The following is a 14,970-nucleotide window of genomic DNA, read 5'->3' as shown; positions in this document are numbered from 1 at the left end:
GATCTAATCTCTACCTAATAATAAAGGGGCTATTGCTTCTACGCATCCGTCATTAGATTAACCCCTAAAGTTGCCACAAGGTACCCACTATGCCACACATATAAGTGAGGAAAAATGTTTCGCTTTTTTTCATTATAAGTCCGTCGTTACTATTGATTCAATAGGCAACGACCCCCCAAAAGTCACAACTGCATGGCCAGCCTGACTGGCTGGACGCATGCTCTTCCACCTAGGAGACCTGGGTACTTTTTTCAAAAAAATTAACATTGTTTTGTATTTTTCTTTTGGCTTTATTTTGAAATACTCTGAATATTTCAATTATAAAAATCACATATATGAAAACTTTTAGAAAATGTTAATCATGCATTAAAGAAATGACAAACTTGTATAGGAAAAATGTTTCCATTATATACAAAAAAAAGTACAGTGCATATAATTTTTCAATTTTTTTAAAATGTTTATCATGCATTTAAAAATGTTAAATGTGCATAGAAAAATGTTTCGTATGTATAGGAAAAATGTATTATACAATGTGTTTGGAACAAAGTAGACATAAAACAATATAAGTTTTCAAAAATATTATCATGTATTTGGACAGTGTTAAACATGTTTATAAAACATGTTCCTAATGTATACAAAAAAGTAGAATGTGTATAGAAAAAGTAGACATAAAAAATAAATATGTTTTGAAAAATGTTGACCATGAAATTGGGAAGTATTAAATGTGCCTATATAAAATGTTTCTGATGTATAAAAAAGGTACAACGTTGCGTTTATGTAAACCAGCGGCTTGACTTTAATTTTCATATTGTTTTAGATTGTTTTCATAATGATTTTTTTAAGAATATCAATGTTGATACACAACCTTGAACATTTGGTATGCATGTCCTTTCAAATTGGTTGTTATCTATGGAGCTGTCTAATATGTTTGCAACCAAATTAAGACTTGACTTGGATTACAAATAAAAATACATATATCAGGAAGACAAAAATAATACTCTTATGCATATGTTATTAGTAATTAATAAAACATACTTTGTTATTTTCATTGTATGCAAATATTTGTTGGGCATCACCGAGGACGAACCACAACAAATGCATAAAGAAATACCTACAACTAGATAAATATTTTTATTGTCTATAAATTGAAAACACCTTGAATACACTTCAAAAATCATCACATCTTTATGTTTAGACGCAACATCACTTATCATGTTGCTTTTCATGTGGCATCGTGCAAGATTTCAAGAGATTTACGGATGTCTCAAGAGTGTGTATGAGGTAATTTTTTCTATCCCATTGCAACACACAAGGCATGTTTGCTAGTTACACTCTAAACTAAGTCTATATACATCCATATATAGTCCATACTGAAATCTCTAAAAAGACTTATATTTTCGAACAGAGAAAGTATTAGACAAAACTTCTTAATATTTAAAATTAAAGGAATCTTTGTTGATGTCACGCTGATGTATTAGTTTGCATACATGTGGAAGAACTGCCGCATGAGAAGGCGCTGGTGCGGCTCCGCTGCGTAGTGGCATCCTTAGATTAAAATACTCTAATAGTAGTACTTCCAAAGACGAAACTATGAATGTGAGCGCAAATATTAAAATATTTAAAACAATTGCTAGTCAATAGTTCCAAATTTTCACACAAGACATGTCTAAAAGGTCACAGAATACCACCACGAGACAAGAGAAAGGATCTATGAATGGTTGCATATGCTGCCTCAAACAAATCGGACGGTGTGCGGCCCAGTCACGCTGCAAGATACATGGGCCCAGTCAAGCTTTATGAAAGTATAATTATTGCTAGTGCAAGGTGTTATACATGCCCTTTCAAAGTATAAGTAGCATCACATGGACGTTAAAGTGAGAATAATTGAAGACCAACAACCCCATCAGACATTCTTTATGGCCATCTAGGAAATCTTCCCTCAGTCATTGTCATCCTGAAAATGTGACATACAATCAAATGCATAAGACGTATTATACATGTCCTACATATACAACCAAATATATGCAGTATATAGAAAAACTGTAGCAAGAAAACAGCAGGGAAAAAAGACGTCACTTGATTTACAGTACCTCACTGATACTATCCCACATAAATGGGAACTCGCAATCCACATGACCTCCAACATACAAACTTCCGCCAGCTGGATGCCTCAAGTCCACAGAACCTTGATTCTTACAACCAAAGCAATGTCCTTCAAAAACAAAAATATTGACTTCATTTTTCAATATCATGACGTAAGAGAGAATGATTTGAAGCATATAAATCTTAATAATATATTAAGTTTATGACTTAGCAATATGCTACAAAACTTAGGTCTACAACATCATAGCTACTGTGTGAAGATAGACGGCATGACTACACAATTGGGCAGCGAGCTGAAATGAGAATAGCCAGAGAAAATATATTGATTGCTCTTGCTTATCTCACTAAATACATAGCACTTTTCATATAATATATGGTGGATGCTTAGGTTTTCGAATTGTAAAATCCTAGACTTCCCAATGCATATTATTATTTCCTGAAAGTAAAAGAACACGCACATATGCATGGTATTCATTCATGGTATTACCAGAATGTTAACAAGAATAACAGGATATAACTCTGTGTTCTCCACTATTACCAGAATGTTAAGTAGAACTGGAATCCTGATTTAGCCCGTTTCACCAGCTGGTAAAGGAAGTTGGAAAACGAAATACATGCTTCCAACATATAAACAAAATAATCTATGATACATAATCATTTTAGGAGTGGCCATCTCTCTGCTCCTCTTGACATCCCCGGCCATGATTTTCCTATAGTTCAATATGCAGACGATACCTTGGTTATCATGAATGGTTCATCTGGTCGGATGCAGATTCTCATGAATACTTTGGAGGATTTCGCTAAGGCTACGGGGCTCAGGGTTAGTTTTGCTAAGTCCTGCAGCTAACTTCTACTGTATAAATTTCTGTTTGATGGTCTTCAAGCAGACCCGATTTTCCCCAAGATTTGGAAGAGCAAGTGCTAGCCCAAGCATAAGGTTTTTGCCTGGCTTTGATTATGGACAGATTGCACACCAGATATTTATAATCATCAGAGGGCATATTGGCACCTAGACTCCAATTCTAATTGTGTTCTTTGCAGCTCGGGGATACTTGAGACACGTGACCATTTGTATTTTGAATGCCCTTTTGCCTCTAGATGTTGGAAGAGTGCAAAGGTGAACTGGATTCAGGGGAACAGCCTTATTCAAGCCCGGTGCGCGGTGAACTGGAAGATTTGGCAATGGACTCCGAAGTGTGCCATCCAGGTGACCAAATAGCCGATGCGCTCCTGCACCTGCTGTTGATGCTGGCGGGCAGTACCCTACTGTTCTGCCAGAGCTCCATGCGACGTCCATGGATCATTGTAACACAAAGCCAAGACATAATGCTCTCCAATACCATGGTGTTATGGCTCCTTCATTTGAGAGCCTATCCCACACCAGTAGGAGCTTGAGGACCGACTAGACGCTAGCGGAAGTGTCATCACCGGCAAACAGAACCGAAGATAACAGATTCAAAACATGGTGATTGACTCCTTATGTGAAGGGTGGCTTAAGGCAAGACTCTACTCGAATACAAATAAAACTGTATCTATTTTTTTGACACGCACAGGGATTCAATGTTATGTAAGGCTCTTGCCTAAGAACAAATCAAGTAGAGTACCAATCAGACACATATCCTGACTAGATATGAAAACAACAACTGGTAAGGTGGCAGATCTAGGAGACCTAACCATCTACGCCACACCTGCTGTATGTTGATCCCCACATGACAAAACATCAGACAACAGTAGTAAATTTACACACAAAAACTTGCTCAGCTATTCGTATTAATCGAATTACAGTAATACTACTACTTAAGGAGTCACTTTGTATGGCTTTATATATCCAAGATTAACAAATCCAATCCAAGCACGGCAAGTACATATAAATAGATTGACTATGCAAACTAGAGGCAAAGCAGTTCATCAAATAACAGTTCCTAACATATTAGTAAATGCAAAGCAGCACATTTCATGCAACCCGTTATATGGCACTACTATATGACTAGTAGTCACGTACAATTAAGAAAGCATACCATTGTCATCAGAATCCAAAGGCTTGCAGCAAAGAACATCACACAGTTCTCCTTCGTCTGGGATCACTTCAGCAAAGAATAGAACAGTGGAACCAGCCTGCTTAGCTGTAAAGTTGAAGTGTTCATAGAAGTTCATGTTTCCTTCAATAATGAAAACTTCATCTTTACTTTCATCAAACACAAAACGCATCTCCTGAAAATATTTCTCAGATTAAAACATGGAAATGTGCTCGAAATAAAGAATTACGAATTTATAAGGAAAGAGCACAAACCCCAGCAAGATCCTCGTCATTGTTATATTTCTGTAAAGCATATTCCATGTACTGTTTCTTACGGTCCGCATCACGCTTTAGCATTTCCTTTTTGGAATATTTCTTTTCTTCTACCTCTGTTTCACTTTCTTCATCTTCAAGATAATTATCTGCTGCTGCCTCCAAATCACTCAACCTCCAACTTGTCAAATTTCCAAATCTATCGGTAAGAAAAGGATCTCCGATATCCACATCATTGTCACTACCATCATTAGAACTGAAACAGATTGCAAGTGATTCCGAACAATTTTAGGAGAATAATCAATCATAAAAGCACCCTATTGATAAACGAGTACAAATATTTTTACAAGAGAATTATGGACAAATCTTTATCTTTACTTTTTTTGTTAAATAAAGCGGCTATTGCTTCTGTCCGCTCACCGTCGCGGCATTTTTACACAATAGTCCCTGTGTTTGGCTAATTTAACCCGCAGTCCTCAGTAAGTGAAGAAAAACGGTTCGATATTTTTTTCGTCAAACCCTCTGTGCACGTTTGGCTTCAGATCGAGCGGCAGCGCTCCCGTTCCGATCGGGATGCAGGACGACTACAGAAAGACTACTTGGTAGTACTTCACCCATTACACATGGACCCAGATATGAGATATCTAGGGAACATCAGATTTTTAGGCATGGCAGATCGAACGTTTTTCATGGCAAATTATGTTTGCCGAGGATGGCAAGTTTAGCTGACGAGCATGGAAAATTCACCCCAGTTCTTTTTTTTTTTGCCAGGAAATTGCCGTGCTTGCAAACTAAATTTGCCATCCTCGCGCCAACATATATTGCCATGAAAAACATTTGATTTGCCATGTGTAAAAATCTGACGTCAGATTTTTAGCCTTTCCGTTATACATAGCAGTCCCACATACAAATTTCTTTGAACTGGCAAACGTGTCGGATTGCTAACCAGCTAGTGAGGCACGGTGACTTCTCTGTGATCAGCAAGATGAAACCTTCTCTGATCTCCTTACTGCATGCAGAATATCACGTCGACCGCAAATGATGATTTCAAGACATGGTTAGCCTCTGTTGCTGACCAAGTGATGGGAAATGTTATAAGAATGAGGCCGCTCGTCATACTCTATGTGGCGCGACTGGAGCCATCATAATGCATGTGTGTTTGATGGGGCAAGGCCAGACCAGGAGTGTGACAACCAAATGGAGGTGAAGTTGTATGGGGCAGCCACTTCTTGAACACAAATAAGTTCTTTTGACCTCAAAAGTAAGCCGGAGTTCTTTGACCTCAAAAGTAAGCCGGAGTTCTTTGACCTCAAAAGTAAGCCGGAGAATGCAAGATATTGCCACAAGCTTAGACGTGTTCAGTGAGTATGTTACACATGGAACCAGGTGATGACAAAGCAAGTTTGATAAGTAGGTGGCTGATGAATATGAGAGGTCAAAGGTAAACAATTTAATTAGCTATCAAATACCGATTAAAAAAGAGTCCACTTAAGTTGTTTATCTTGGATTATTTATCTCATCTATTGATCCTATCTTTTAATCTCTTGCATTTTCTGCTTTTGTAGTTCTTTCGTGGGGAGCTTACGGTGTGCTTGCTTATGAGCCCCAAGCTTCATCCAAGCATATTGCCCACATTTGTTGATCAACATCTGGTTGTGGGCATAATTGGAGTGTTTTTGAGTTTGTAGGTAGTTAGTGTCTTGTTTGTTACATACTTTGTTAACTTGCAGCCTATATATTACCATGCCTGGGCGAAATTTGTGAGCAACGCTGTCCTAATAAACAATATTTCTTTGCGCTCAATTGTCCATAGAAGTATGAACGTGAATAGTCCACTTCTCCTTCACTTTCGGTGAGTAATAGAGATATAAGGAAATGCAAATCGCTGTACAGTGCTGTTTAAAATAACAATCAAGTGATTGAATAATTTTTCATTTGACATGCCGAGATTTAGTTGCAGTGCTCACTTGCGTAGAAAAAGACCTGATCTAACTGAAACATTCAGAATTCCACGAACTCAAAGTGAGGGGCTTCAAACAATCATTACTGCATAGTACTTCTCACACTAAACTAGAACCAAAGAATTACCTATGTTGACGAGCGAGAACAGCAGCTTCACCACTATCTCGTTCATCATTGTTATCAGCACCATGCCTAAAATGAGCCAACAAGGTTAAGGGCTAAAATGGGTGAAGAAAGATATGCGAAAGAGGAAAACAATGATAAATAACGTTCACACTGTCATTTGGGTAAACTAAATATCGACAATATTGAGAAAGATGGTAATAATAAGTATACCCGCCAGATGAGACGGTAAATCATCATCGTCCTCTTCCAGCGATAGTAATTCGAATCTTGGCAGGTCAACAAAAACTGGTCAGTATATTATGGTGGAAAATTGCAAAGTATAGATAATCGTTTTATGTCTACTGGTTTCACTAAATGATGTTGGATGCAACTTATAATATATAGCACCTATTTGAGCTAAAATCCGACTGTGACTCCAATGAAAAGCGACCACTGCTCGAAACCCTGGTAAAAACAGCATACAGTAGCAGAAGTTGAGAAGTTGTTTATTTTGCTAGAAACCCTTATCACAAAGTGCGAATTATGAAATCGATGACCACGCTTGCTTAGACCAGTCTTGGTTGTGGTGTCACTATCACTCGAGATTCAGTAGAGGGATCATAAAGATAACTCTGAGGGCTCTTTCCGATTTCAACCGAATCAGAAGGAAGTGTATCTCTCTGGCTAGGCACACTGGGGCTGGGTCGGGGTGGCTGAGATTGTACCTGGCAATGCGTTGGAAGGGGAGCCAGACGAGGAGGAGGTGGAGGAGGTGGTGGTGGGGCATCCTGACCAGGACGATGACGGCCCATTGATTCGGAACAGGGGCAGGCGGCGCCGGAGGAGGCTATGCCCTAGACCTAGAGGAGTTCAGAGTAGATCGCGGGGGTATGCGGGGCGGGGCAGCTAGGGCTGGCGGCCGCGCGGTGGATCAGGTCAGGGAGGCAGCCGGGGATGGAGGAGGCGGCGGCGGCGGCGGCTTCAAGGGGAATTTTGGGTCGGGGTGGGGGGGCGCGACGGCGCTCGCGTTTCTGTCTCGGCAAGAGCTTATTTCTCCTTCTTTTTTTGAACTTGGCTCGGCATGTAATTAATCCAAAGAAAAGAAAAAGAAAAAATATGTGCACGAATCTTCATGTAAAATTAATGACATACAACTTGAATATGCAATATACTTCTATTCCCTCTGTTTCGAATTACTTGTCGCAGGTATAGATGTATCTAGATGTATTTTAATTCTAGATACATCCATTTCTGTAACGAATAATTTAGAACGGAGGGAGTAGATCATAAGTATGTATTTTGCACATCTAAATCCTATGTCATTGATCATATACAAAGATTCGTGTTAGTATTTTTTTTCCTGTTTTTTTTGTTTTTATGCTTGAATGTGCAATAACTACGGCACATGCCCTAGACACATCCGTGAAATATATACATACTGCTCAAACTTATTACAGACAAGCAAAACCTGATGAGACCAACTTAGCATACTTAAAATATATTACTAATGTCACATAATGTAAGACGGTTTTTATGTCAACTTGAATTGTAAAAAACATTTTATATTATTGGACGGAGGGAGTAGCTCGAAAATGAAAAGCAGACAGTCAGTCAAATTTAAACCAGTTGCAATTCATAGGTGCTAGAGATATCAACATTGCAATGTTCCATGAATATTCTGTAGAATGAGATAACCTGGAAATTTACAGCACAAGTTCCGTGGACGAGCTTACCTCGGGGTGTTCTGCTCTTCGTCAGCCATAATCCGTCGAACAGGGTGTCCTCTGTTTCGAAATGGAGACTCACAATAGGTCAATTGTTCGCCGGTTGTGACCTGTGAGAGAGTACGGTAGTAGAAGAGGCAAAGGGATGTGTATATATGGCCATGGAAGTACGGGAATCACGTCTAACCATACACACACGTTCTCGGATACGTGCTTGATTGGAGTTGTAGTCTGACTGGAGTTTATTTATGGGAAACACTATACGTCAGTAATATATAAATCTTTTCTTTCCATCAGACTTCTCCACGACCATCGATTTTTTTTTAACCTCCACGACCATCGATTTGTTTCTCCATCCTTGACGGCACTTATTTTTTTTATTTATGTCCTTATTAATTATCAATTCCCTACAGTTACGGTAACTAACCCATGATTGCCCGACATCCCGGCCATGTGGCGATTAGAGCATCTCCAGCCGTTTGCCCCCAGGCAGCGATTTTACGCGCCCCTGGGGGCGTGGCGGCGCTAAAATCGGCGCAGGGGCGAGCGGGTTCCCAGCCGGTCACCCCAGGGTCGTCCCCAGACGCGTTTTTTTTTAATTTGAATTCGGCAAAATTCGGCTAAAATTCGGCAAACTTGATATTTATATTGAACATGTTCGGCGTTTTACATAAATTATTAAAAAAAGCAATCTAAGTGGCGAAGAAGCCGATCAGCGTGGCGAAGTCGTCGACGTCGCCGCCGTCCTCGTCGGCGGCGGCGGCCTTCTTCTTGATGGCGCGGCCTCCCGTGTTGGACCCCTGCCCGACGGCTCCATGGCGGACAGGCGGTGGCGGCGCATCGTCGTCGTCGTCGCTGTCATCGAGGACGACGATGCCTCCCTCGTCCCGGCCACGGCGACGAGCTTTGAACCGCGCGAGGGCGGCGCACTGGCGCTCCTTCTCCGCCTTCAGCCAGTCGTCACGCGCCCATTTGAGGGCCGCCTCGTCAGCGCCTCCTCCTTGATGTCGTGGGCGAGCCTGGGCTCCGCCTTCACGGCGGGGAGCCCTAGCTCTGTCTTCGGCTTGATGAGTCGGGAAGGAGACGAGGACGAGGCGCGGCCGCCGCCTTCGTTGATGACGATGCCGGCCGGGCGGGTGCGCCGGCCGAGTGGGGTCTCCGCCGCGAGCTCGGCCTTGACGCCGAACACCGCCGGAGAGCCGGAGGAGTGGGACGAGGAGTGGGAGGAGGAGCAGGACGAGGACGACGAGCCGGAGACGAACCTCCTTGGCATTCATTGCCCGGCGCCGCGGCGGGGCACCGGAGCGGCGGCCGGTCCTCGAGGGTACGAGAGCGGCGGGTCGTTGCCGCCCTCGAGGTGCGCGACAACCTCGCGGAGCGTCTAGCCGGGGACGGACCACCACAGGCGTCATCCCTCGCTGTTCCACCGGCCGCCCGCCACCACCGGTGCCCCGTTGGTGGAGACGAGGCATTGCTCCTGACAGCGCTGGAAGTACGCCGCCCACGCCTCGTGGTTGTCGCCGGCGTACTGCAGGGAGGCGCGCTGCTCTTCGGTCAGCGACGACCGAACGCGGTCGACCTCGTCGGCGAAGTGATCGGGGCGCGCGACGACGTCCGGCAGGGGGGATGAGGACGCCTCCGACGCTGAGCCTCCATCCTGTCGGCCCAGCGCGCATGTCTGGAGGCGCCGGAATGTTCGCCTCGAACAGCAGGTACGCCTCCCACGTCTGCAGCGAGCAGCGGCCGAAGCCGTTGGCTGCCGCTCCGTCGCCGGGGAACCGCTCGCACATTGTCGTGGATGGGGCTGAGATGGAGGAGAGGTTCGTCGACGGCGGAGAGAGAGAGACAAAGTGGTTCGGCGACGCTGGAGAGAAACAGAGAGTACGACGTCTGTGGCCAACAGCGGGGGTGGGGCGACGCTTTTTATAGCCGTCGGGAGGCGTGTGTACGCGGGGCCGGGGCGGGGAGTAGGCGGCGCCGCGCCACCCGTGAAGAGCCGCCCCGTGAGGAATCAATGGAAGGCTGACCGGCGGCAGCCTTGACATTGATTCCCCGCGAAAAACCGAGGTTCGTGGGACGATGAGACGAGTGTCGCTGACTCGACGAGCTCGCGACTCTTTCGCGCCAAAACCATTTCGTCCGGCGCCCCCGAGCGCCCCCCAGCACGTCGGGTTCGGTCTGGATTCGCCGGCGTCAATTTTGGCCCGAGTCAGCAAAAATTAGACTTCTGAAAACGTGACTGGGTCATTTTTATGCGCCGATGCGAAAAAATCGTTTGGAAAAAACGTGTTGGGGGCTCTCTTAGGCCAACCCCTCCCGCGGCGGCCACGTTCGTCCGATGGCTCCTTCCCGTCGGCGACTCGTCGTTTGCTCGGGCGCATGGTTAGTACAGCGACTGCGCTGGACTGCGCTCGACAGGCGATTTGATACACCTGATGGTCGCGTCTCCACCGGCTTCGGCCGCCCTCCCTGGCTCCCACCTCCTCCAGCGGCAACTCCCTGCACAATGGCAGGGCTACGTACGGTACAGGTGACCAGATTGCCATATTGTTTCAAAACAGTGAAATCCGGGCACGAGATTCGTTACCTTGTCTTTGTAGTACATATGCTTGCGGGAGAGTAATTTGATGAGATAGCATCATAGTATCAAAAGTCATCTTGATCTTTATGGCGAATAAGTTATAGTAATTGATAGCATCATTATTTCGCAACAAGGGCAAAAACTTTGCCCTATTCATTCATTAAGAAGGGTTTTACTGAATCCGACGCCAAGAAAACTAGAAAGTATACTCTCGCGGTAGTCGCTCTTTTGGTACCTAGATCTTGGTTTCAAGCACGCCAATTTACGAATTCATGTCTGCATGATTCCATCCATGCATCATCAAGGCTCACATGTGCTTCTATTGTACACAGGTTTATGCCACACAATGCTAATTATGCTTCTTTAATTCATACATGTCCTTCAATCTTTTCTAACAGGGATAATACATATGTTTCTATTGTACAAAATGTTTGCTGGAAACATTTCCTCATGATTCCTTTATTTTTGTATCCAAATCTTCACAGCAATCATTTCTTGCTTCGGAATTCAATTTTTGATGTTTCTATTGCGTCCCACATCAGTTGTGATAGCATAATTTTGTGCTTCCTGGTGCTTCCTAATATTACGTAATGCTTCATTCTTTTCTTGTATGTGCTTCGATTGTACACATGATTTGTGCCAGTGCCATACAATGGTATCATGGTACCTTATTTTTCGTATGCCACCCGGTGTTTACCCTCACTCTACAACCTCTACGGTGTCAGAGGACATGGACCGAAGCAAACTTAATTCACTGTGTTACCTTCAGGCATTCGGGTTGTCATGGTATACAGCCTCAAGGATGACACAATAAATAAGACCAATGCTCTATTCCCAACGGTGATGGTGGTGGATGCGTAGAAGAGGTTGAGGTCATGTTCATCGCATGGGTTGCCCATGCCAACCCACATCTTGGCAGGCTCCTTCCATTCAAACCATGCCCATCTGAGTCTCAAAGCTCGCGCAAACTTGTCAGTGTTGAATACTCCAAGGCCTCCATGCTCGTACAACCTGCACACCAAGTCCCAATTCACCTTGCATTTCACTCCTTTGTTGTCTTGTCCGAGCCAGGCCAGAGGAAAGCTCTTTCCAGTTTGTTGGTGCTATGTAGGGTGCTCGGGGGTACGATGAGAGGCGTGATGTAGTATGACACTTGGGAGGAGAACTGATTTGACAAGGGCGGTGCGTCCAATTGCAGTGATGTTGCCTCCATCCCAAGGAGTGAGCTTAGCTGCCACCTTGTCCTCCAAGAACTGGAAGTCCACTTTTTTTCAGTTGCCATACCGAGAGTGGGAGTGCCAGGTATCTCATTGGAAAGGAGGGTCTTTTGGACGACACATTACGAAGGATGGGCGCCAAGCTTATGTTGCTGCATCTGATGGGTAAGACCGAACTCTTCTAGAAGTTGGTTGCAAGACCCATGACATCGCCAAAGCAGTGTAAAATCTGAGAGAGCTGATCAATGCCCCTCTTGATGGGCGCCATGAAGACTGCCGCGTAATCCGCATAGACAGAGGTACGCACAGTGGCCCTCCGTCCACGAATCTTGTGTAGTAGGCCCTTTGTGGTGGCGTTGTTCAGAAGCCACTGTAGGGGATCAATGGCGATGACAAACAATAGCGGCGATAGTGGATCTCCTTGTCGCAGACCGCATCCATGATTGATCGGTGGACCTGGCACTCCATCGAGGAGGACCCTAGAAGAGGAGGAACACAAAAGGGCAGTGATCCAATTTTTGAACTTGGTGGGGAAACCTCTTTTCTACAAAAGGTCGATGATGTATTCCCATTTGACCGAATTGAAAGCTTTGCGGATGTCCAACTTGAGAGTGACATGGTTTTGATCTTGTGAAGGCTCCGGGCAGAGGCTCCATGAATTAACGATCAAAAGCCCAAGGAGATAGCTCCACTCATTTTTGAGGCTTCATCGTGCAAAAATTGGAAGGTCGGAGAGGCGCTAAATAATGGTGCTTGGTTGCCAAGGTCAAAGTTTCGACCAACTTCACTATGGAGCATATCCGCCAATTCGTATCCCTCTGGATGACCATTCAAGGCTTCCACCTAGATGAGTGAAAGGACGTGGATGTCGCCTAGAGGGGAGGGGTGAATAGCCGCTTTAAAATAATTATGATTTAGGCTTGAACAAATGCGGAATAAAACTAGCATTTAATTTGTCAAGCACAAAATCTAAATATACTAGGCTCAACTATGTGCACCAACAACTTATGCTAAGCAAGATAAACAACTATGTGATGGCAAGATATATAACATGAAACACTATGGCTATCACAAAGTAAAGTGCATAAGTAAAGGGCTCGGGTAAGAGATAACCGAGGCATGCGGGGACGACATGTATCCTGAAGTTCACACCCTTGCGGATGCTAGTCTCCGTTTGAAGCAATGTGGAGGCACAATGCTTCCGATGCCACTAGGGCCACCATAATCTCCTCACGCCACCACACAATGCAAATTGTTGCGATTCCATTAAGGGACCCTTAAGGGCGGTCACCGAATTCATACAAACGGCAACCCTTGGGGGCGGTCACCGAACCCGTACAAAATACTCGAGGAAATTTACACAATTTAATTGGAGACCTCGATGCTTGCCCGGAGCTTTCAACCACAATGATTGAACTCCACGACACCACCAATCGTCTAGGGTGCCCAAGCACCCAAGAGGCACAAGCTCTAGGGTGCCCAAACACTCAAGAGTAATAAGCTACTCAACTTTTCACTTCCACATATCACCGTGGAGAACTCAGACCTACGCACCAAATGCAATGGCAAAAGCACATGAGTGCTTAAGTCCTCTCCCAAATCCCACCACAACAACGAAAGCTATGGAGGAATATGAGAGGAAGAACAAGGAAGAGAACACAAAGAACTGCAAGATCTAGATCCAAAGGGGTTCCCCTCACTTAGAGAAGAGATGGGTTGGTGGAAATGTAGATCTAGATCTCCTCTTTATTTTCCCTAAAAAGCTAACAAGAATCATGATAGGAATAGAGAGAAGGCAAAGCTTTTGGAGGTCAACAATGGAGGAGAAAGCTGTTGGAAATATGCCCTAGAGGCAATAATAAAATGGTTATTATTATATTTCTTCATTCATGATAATTGTCTATTGTTCATACTATAATTGTGTTATCTGGAAATCGTAATACATGTGTGAATACATAGACCACAACACGTCCCTAGTGAGCCTCTAGTTGACTAGCTCGTTGATCAAAAGATAGTCATGGTTTCCTGACTATGGACATTGGATGTCATTGATAACGGGATCACATCATTAGGAGAATGATGTGATGGACAAGACCCAATCCTAAGCATAGCTCAAAGATCGTGCAGTTCGTTTGCTATAGCTTTTCCGAATGTCAAGTATCATTTTCTTAGACCATGAGATTGTGCAACTCCCGGATACCGTAGGAGTGCTTTGGGTGTGCCAAACGTCACAACGTAACTGGGTGACTATAAAAGTACACTACAGGTATCTCCTAAAGTGTCTGTTGGGTTGGCACGAATCGAGACTGGGATTTGTCATTCCGTATGACGGAGAGGTATCTCTGGGCCCACTTGGTAATGCATCATCATAATGAGCTCAATGTGACCAAGTGGTTGATCATGGGATCATGCATTACGGTACGAGTAAAGTGACTTGCCGGTAACGAGATTGAACGAGGTATTGGGATACCGACGATCGAGTCTCGGGCAAGTAACGTACCAATTGACAAAGGGAATTGTATACGGATTGATTGAATCCTCGACATCGTGGTTCATCCGATGAGATCATCGAGGAGCATGTGGGAGCCAACATGAGTATCCAGATCCTGCTGTTGGTTATTGACCGGAGAGTCGTCTCGGTCATGTCTGCGTGTCTCCCGAACCCGTAGGGTCTACACACTAAAGGTTCGGTGACGCTAGGGTTGTTGAGATATTAGTAAACGGTAACCTGAAAGTTGTTCGGAGTCCCGGATGAGATCCCTGACGTCACGAGGAGTTCCGGAATGGTCCGGAGGTGAAGATTTATATATAGGAAGTCAAGTTTCGGCCATCGGGAAAGTTTCAGGGGTAATCGGTATTGTACCGGGACCACCGGAAGGGTCCCGAGGGTCCACCGGGTGGGGCCACCTATCCCGGAGGTCCCCATAGGCTAAAGTGGGAGAGGAACCAGCCCCTAGTGGGCTGGTGCACCCCCCTTGGGCCTCCCCC

The 14,970-nt window shown here is 44.4% G+C and overlaps 1 protein-coding gene across 1 annotated transcript; it reads right to left on the bottom strand.

Moving 5' to 3' along the window:
• Positions 1-2,081: 2,081 nt before the first annotated feature.
• LOC125512798 (uncharacterized) lies at positions 2,082-7,494 on the bottom strand. Its single transcript, XM_087521585.1, has 7 exons — positions 7,031-7,494; positions 6,869-6,925; positions 6,696-6,747; positions 6,482-6,573; positions 4,394-4,649; positions 4,122-4,314; positions 2,082-2,212 (listed from the first exon to the last, which is right to left on the bottom strand). The coding sequence occupies exons 1-7, from the start codon at positions 7,270-7,272 to the stop codon at positions 2,082-2,084; spliced, it is 1,023 nt and encodes a 340-aa protein (XP_087377711.1). The 5' UTR covers positions 7,273-7,494.
• Between the last annotated feature and the right edge of the window lie 7,476 nt (positions 7,495-14,970).

The sequence above is a fragment of the Triticum urartu genome, chromosome 1A (assembly GCF_056163025.1).
Source record: "Triticum urartu cultivar PI428250 chromosome 1A, HENAU_Tu73, whole genome shotgun sequence".
Taxonomy (NCBI): Eukaryota; Viridiplantae; Streptophyta; class Magnoliopsida; order Poales; family Poaceae; genus Triticum; species Triticum urartu.
This window is presented reverse-complemented; position numbering and strand designations above follow the sequence as displayed.

Coding starts and splice junctions, on each gene's coding strand:
- LOC125512798 (XM_087521585.1), bottom strand. CDS start 7,272: ATGGGCCGTCATCGTCCTGGTCAGGATGCCCCACCACCACCTCCTCCA. Junction 6,574..6,695: donor ATGATTTACCGTCTCATCTG/GCGGGTATACTT, acceptor CACCCATTTTAG/CCCTTAACCTTGTTGGCTCA. Junction 4,650..6,481: donor GTTCTCGCTCGTCAACATAG/GTAATTCTTTGG, acceptor AATCTGTTTCAG/TTCTAATGATGGTAGTGACA.